General features: G+C 32.1%; 1 protein-coding gene across 1 annotated transcript; it reads right to left on the minus strand.

Annotated features, from left to right (window-relative positions):
- Positions 1 to 651: 651 nt before the first annotated feature.
- Positions 652 to 5,324, minus strand: LOC132609118 (inactive protein RESTRICTED TEV MOVEMENT 1-like). Its single transcript, XM_060322972.1, has 2 exons — positions 5,174 to 5,324; positions 652 to 1,391 (listed from the first exon to the last, which is right to left on the minus strand). The coding sequence occupies exon 2, from the start codon at positions 1,377 to 1,379 to the stop codon at positions 849 to 851; it is 531 nt and encodes a 176-aa protein (XP_060178955.1). The 5' UTR covers positions 1,380 to 1,391; positions 5,174 to 5,324; the 3' UTR covers positions 652 to 848.
- Between the last annotated feature and the right edge of the window lie 296 nt (positions 5,325 to 5,620).

Genomic DNA, 5,620 nt, shown 5'->3' on the forward strand with positions numbered 1-5,620 from the left:
ATTTACATTAGGAATAGTTTGGGTGGACCAGAATTGCTCAGATATTAATTCTGGTCCACCCAAAGCAGTCAACAATTATTTACAGCCAAGTAATTTGGCACACGTTTAAATCATAGTATAAATTGACCAGATATTAATTCTGGTCCACCCAAAGCAGTCAACAATTATTTACAGCCAAGTAATTTGACACAGGTTTAAATCATAGTATAAGTTGATAATGTAAACAAGTAGCATTCATGTCGAAAAACTTTACAGTGAGTGAGGCATAAATATGACATAGTGTGTAAGAGAGTATTTTATTATAATTAGGGGTCGTTTGGTAGATAGTCGAAATAGTCCCGAGATTATAATCTCAGGACTAATTTATCCCATCTATTGACATTATTTTATACCATCTAAAAGATGGTATAAAATAATCCCAGTATAAGTGGGATAAGAAGGTATAAGTTGGGTTATCCCAGCACTAATTTTTATACCATGTTTGGTACAAGATATAAATTTATTTGCCAGACCCATGGGACTATCCATCTAAGTACATGAATGGCACAGGGTTTTCTCTTTAATAAGACGGTGTAATATCCGATTCCTTTACCACGCACTTTACAGAAGCTAATTTATTTATCAGTAAGAGTCAGAAAATGTCATTGATCATAGAGAATAGGGCGTTAGTCATCTTCTTTACATTCATTTTTTAGAGTAGGAAAACTATTCTCACATAACAAGTAACACCAACTGAAATTGATATGAAAAGTAGAAACAACCATAAGCAATAGAGAAAACTAATACGACCTGTAAGCTACTACGAACTGTATCATTCAGAAATTTGTAAAAGAGGGATGCAGCTTGAGTTACACCTTCTTCTCTTGATCTTCTTCCCTTTTAACCTTTACTAGTGGATTTCTAAAATGAATCATGGAGGTTGTGATGGGCTTCACATAGACTCCAATACTCCCAATGCCATGCCCATGTCCGGTGCCGTGAAAACCACAAAAAGAACGATAATTTCCTATCTCAAAGTTGAAGAAGTCGCTGCCATCAGTTGCAGTACTCCCAAATGGTCCATAGGAACCCTTGTTGGTGCAAAATGATATTGTTTTCAAATAACTATATCCGTACGTCAACCCGAATTGACCACTGATCGAAGTAAGAAACTCTGACGGATAATCCAAGACAATTGCATTGAACTTATTACAATTGTCACTACCATGTTTGTCTGACAACACTAATGTGCTATTCTCGTAGAACAAGAACTGCAGTGAAGAAACTCCGATACCATTGTATGCAACAAAAAACTGGGCTAATTCTCCTCGTCCCTTTTCGTCCCAAAAGCTTCCACTACATCCTTGTCCTTTCGCTGGACCAACTTTGATCATATCCATATTTTATCGTTTCTGATCAATTGGAGTATTAGTTGAAAGACCAACTTAATATAAATAGGCATTTCTTTAACCCTAAACCTACGTTTCAGTACTCGGAGCCCTAAGCCACTTTCTTTTGCTCATAAAATTTGGAATAGAAAAATGATTAGCATTAAATTCCCTCCTGATTTATAAAGTAAAATCTGAGTTTGAATTAAACATTTTTCGTTATATAAAGTTTGTTATGAAGCTACTTTTTTTTTTTCATAATACAAAAAGCTTTACGCTATTATATTAATACTAGTAAATTCAATCGCGCTTCACGCGGTCGTGAAACTTCTTCTAATAAATGCAAACGAAACATTGAAAGTAACAAATATATGAAAGATTCTTAAAGCAGTGTAAAGGTGAAATGGGTCAAACACCAATTAGGAAATGATAAATTTACATAAATACCCTTCGTAGTATCCACAAACTTTCACTTATTAATAGTAGAAATATACATATGCATTTCTTTAGAAAAATTAATATATAAGAGAAATGATACAAATTAATGAAAAATAAATTCCAAATAGAAGCATCTCATATGTTTTTTTCGTAAGTATACAATGATAAGAGTTCTCAAGTAATAGTCCTCTCAATTGGGAAAAACACGACTCATTGTCACACCCCTTTTTGGGCCCCACGCGACTGAACGCATCGGTTTTTATTGTCAAAGGGTTTTCCCATTTGAGGTGACATTTTGAAAAGAGATTATTTATTAATTCAGAGCCGCCACTTGGAATTGAGTTTTAGTGTTCCAAGGCACCTTATGAACCCCTAATTAAAAGAAAATGACTCTTTTATTATTGTTTAGCGAAAACAGAAGACCGAGGAGAAGGTGTTTGGCATTCCTCGAGTCTCGTAGTTCTAGCATGGTCGCTTAATCGACTAATACTTAGCTTAAACCAAATTTGAATAAATTATGTTCTCGAGCCTTGATTTGCTCGTATTTTTATTTGTTGAACTTTTATTAGCCTTAACCCGAATGCGTAACCGCATTCCGGACCTTTTAAGCTTCTCAAAATAAGATGCATAACCGCATTCTTAATCGAAACAAGATTGGTTATTAAAATGAGTTTGGCCAAGGTGCGTAACCGCATCCTTGAGTTGTTTAAAGCGTCTCGAAATAAGATGCGTAACCGCATTCTTAATCGAAACAAACATCTTGAAACGTGCCTAAAGCTCATCTAGCGTTAAAAGCAATTATTTGTCTCTAAAATCCGAGACTTAATATTGTTAGGTTATTATTAATTTTCACTCTTTCGACAACGGGTTTTGAATAAATTCGCAACCCATCTCGCTCCCTTACAATTGGTTTTACCACTCCTTTTTTTTTTTTTTTACTTGACAACAGGGTTTGAAATAAATCGCACCTCATCTCGCTCATCTCAAAATTAATAATTAAGTTAGTTAGGCCTCGATCATGGCCCAACGTTTGTCTAAAATATTGACGAATATAGACGTGCTTGTAACGGCTAAAATTAAAGCAATGAGAAAAACAAAATAATGCCTTCAGGTTTAATTGATTAAAAGGACAAAAATGAAAGAACGGTGCCAAGCTCAAAATAACAAACCACACCATGCAGTGAACGATTGAATGAACTAGTATTAAAGCTATCCTTTTAAGTTAAAAGTCAAAGCAAATACATCATTTTTAGACACAACAAGATGCATATTACTTTACTGCATTAGACTAAAAAAAAAAAAAAACTTCTAAAACAATTAATCAAAACAGCCCATTTCATATTGACAATAACCAAGTAGGTCACATCAACCTGACCAATTAAAAAAAACTAAAGCTCAACTTAAATTAATCTAATAGTAAACTGTAGTAAACCATTTAGCCTAACTAAGTTCAATAAAATTGAAAGTAATCACTAAAAGGGAGTAGTTTATTTCTCACAAATTCCATTAATAAAGACCATACATTTATATGCATAATAGAATTAAAGAAGACAGGGGCGGTGCGAACCTTCGACGGCAATACTTTTCATTCAAACTAACTAATGAAACTAGCCAAACTCTACATCAAATATTTTTTTTTATCTCAATAAGATTACTAAACCCTCTTTTTGTATAGGCCACTGATTAGTGTGTGTATGTGTCTATTGGTGCAGTCTCTGGTTTTTCTATATGGAAGAAAAGATTGTGATGTCCTTTGTAAAAAAAAAATGAGAGTGGCTGCTGATTGTTGATGTTAGTGTGTTAGGATGATTTTGTCTAGATTAGAAAATTATGTCTAACTTTCTTTTTATAGAGTGTCTAATTTTGATAAATTTTATAAAAAGTCCTAATACTAGAATATTCTTATTCCTAAAATGAAATATGTCATGGATTGGGTAGAGATGAAATTTATCATGTGGCAATATGGTATTTGTTCTCCTTTCCCCCTTTTTTATTTTCTTTTTTTCATGAAGGGTATAAAATAAAAATACTACAATAAATATATTAATCAACTACTTTTAAACCAAAAATAATAAAACATAAATGATTATACTAAGGAAAAACTCAAAAGTAATTAACTAAAATCTCGATTTAAAGAAACCTATTTTTGTAAGTTTTCTTTCTTTGAAACACAAAATTTGTAATTTAAAAATGATCAATATTTTTGTCCTTTTTTCATTTCCACGAACAAAACCTACTAAAATAAAAATAAAAGTTAAAATCTCAAAGATTAGACTAAAAGAAAAATCAGACACTAAACCCATAAAAAGGTTCTGGGAGGGTCAAAAATCACGTGTCTACAAGTAAATACACGAAGAGACCAAGGAGGTTCAACATTTACTATATATACTTAAAAAAATAATTTTAATCTTGTATATACACTGTAATTTTTCGCCGAGGTGGTTCATCGGAGCCTACCTAGCTCCGCGCCTGCCCAACATTTGTATTTACTAAAGAAACTACATGTAAAGCAAAGTCGTGAAGAATTATTAAGAAACAAGGGGAAGTATTACAGTTCCGGCAGCACCTTTGGAAGATAATTTGGTTTATGCTTGTATATTTTGGTATCAGCATCCGCTTTTATTTTTTATTTTTTATATGTCCATTCATACCGTATATTTGATGAATTTATGTAATTGTTTCGTTGTGGTTGCTTTAGTGGAGATCAGTATTTTGCCTATGCTTAGATTTAAATTATTTTTTATGTTGAAAAATGATTATTTGCAGGTAGAATTTGGCATTGTACAAACACTGTCACTACTGATAGCCTGAACACCTTCAGTTCATGTGAGTTCTTCTCTGTATGTTGATGGGAACATATTCACGTACCACTTTGAAATTTCAATAGACTCCTTATTTCTTTAAAAAATTACTCCCTCGTTCATTTTTACTTCTCACTTTACATACACCTTAAGAAATAATAAATGAAGCGCATAATTTATCAATCAACCTATATTAATTGGTGCATATTTTGCTATCTCCATTAATTTTTTACCAATCAACTCAAAGGAAAATCTGAACTGAATAAAAGGAAAATAATGGAGAAAGTAAAAAGGGCACTACTATATTTTTTTTGGTTAAAGAAAAAAAAAATACTCCATTATTAATCACCAACTCAAGCAGTATATACAACTCAATGACTAACTAGCCTTAAGACTCCCCACCAGGTGGATCTGCCTAAGCTAGTTAGTTCATTCTATCTAATCTATCTCTATTCTAGTAATGAAAAGAGTACTATAAGTCTATACTAAACCTGCAGAAATTTTTGGGTTTCTCTAGAAAAAGAGAGACAGAAATAGCACCAGAAAATAATTAGGAGAGACACTTACAGTGAAGGATCGAAAGTGAAGCCTAGCGGGGTAGCAGCGGAGAGAGAAGATTTTGGGAAAAGAAAGAAAGCTAGTGCTTATTTAATGTAAGCTAATAGGGATTTTTTTTACGAGGCTCCATTCGATAGGGATTTAATAAATCAGTTGACTGGACGAACTTTTATCTTATTAATGAAGTTTGAATCTCTAAATTGTAATTTTCTTTCCATTTTCTCTTCTTCTACCTCATATATAATTAATAAAAAATAAAAAGGCTCCATTCTATTTTATTTTTTTCTTTCGTTTCCTCCTCTTTATTTTTCTTTATTTTTTTATTTTTACTTGATTACTGATGCCATTATTTTTTTATGACTAAAATAAATTATTTGAATATACAAATATTAATATTAAGAAAAGTACATGAAAAGATATTTTATATTGTATCACAAAAGTACATTGAAACATACC

Source organism: Lycium barbarum, chromosome 9 (assembly GCF_019175385.1).
Source record: "Lycium barbarum isolate Lr01 chromosome 9, ASM1917538v2, whole genome shotgun sequence".
Taxonomy (NCBI): domain Eukaryota; kingdom Viridiplantae; phylum Streptophyta; class Magnoliopsida; order Solanales; family Solanaceae; genus Lycium; species Lycium barbarum.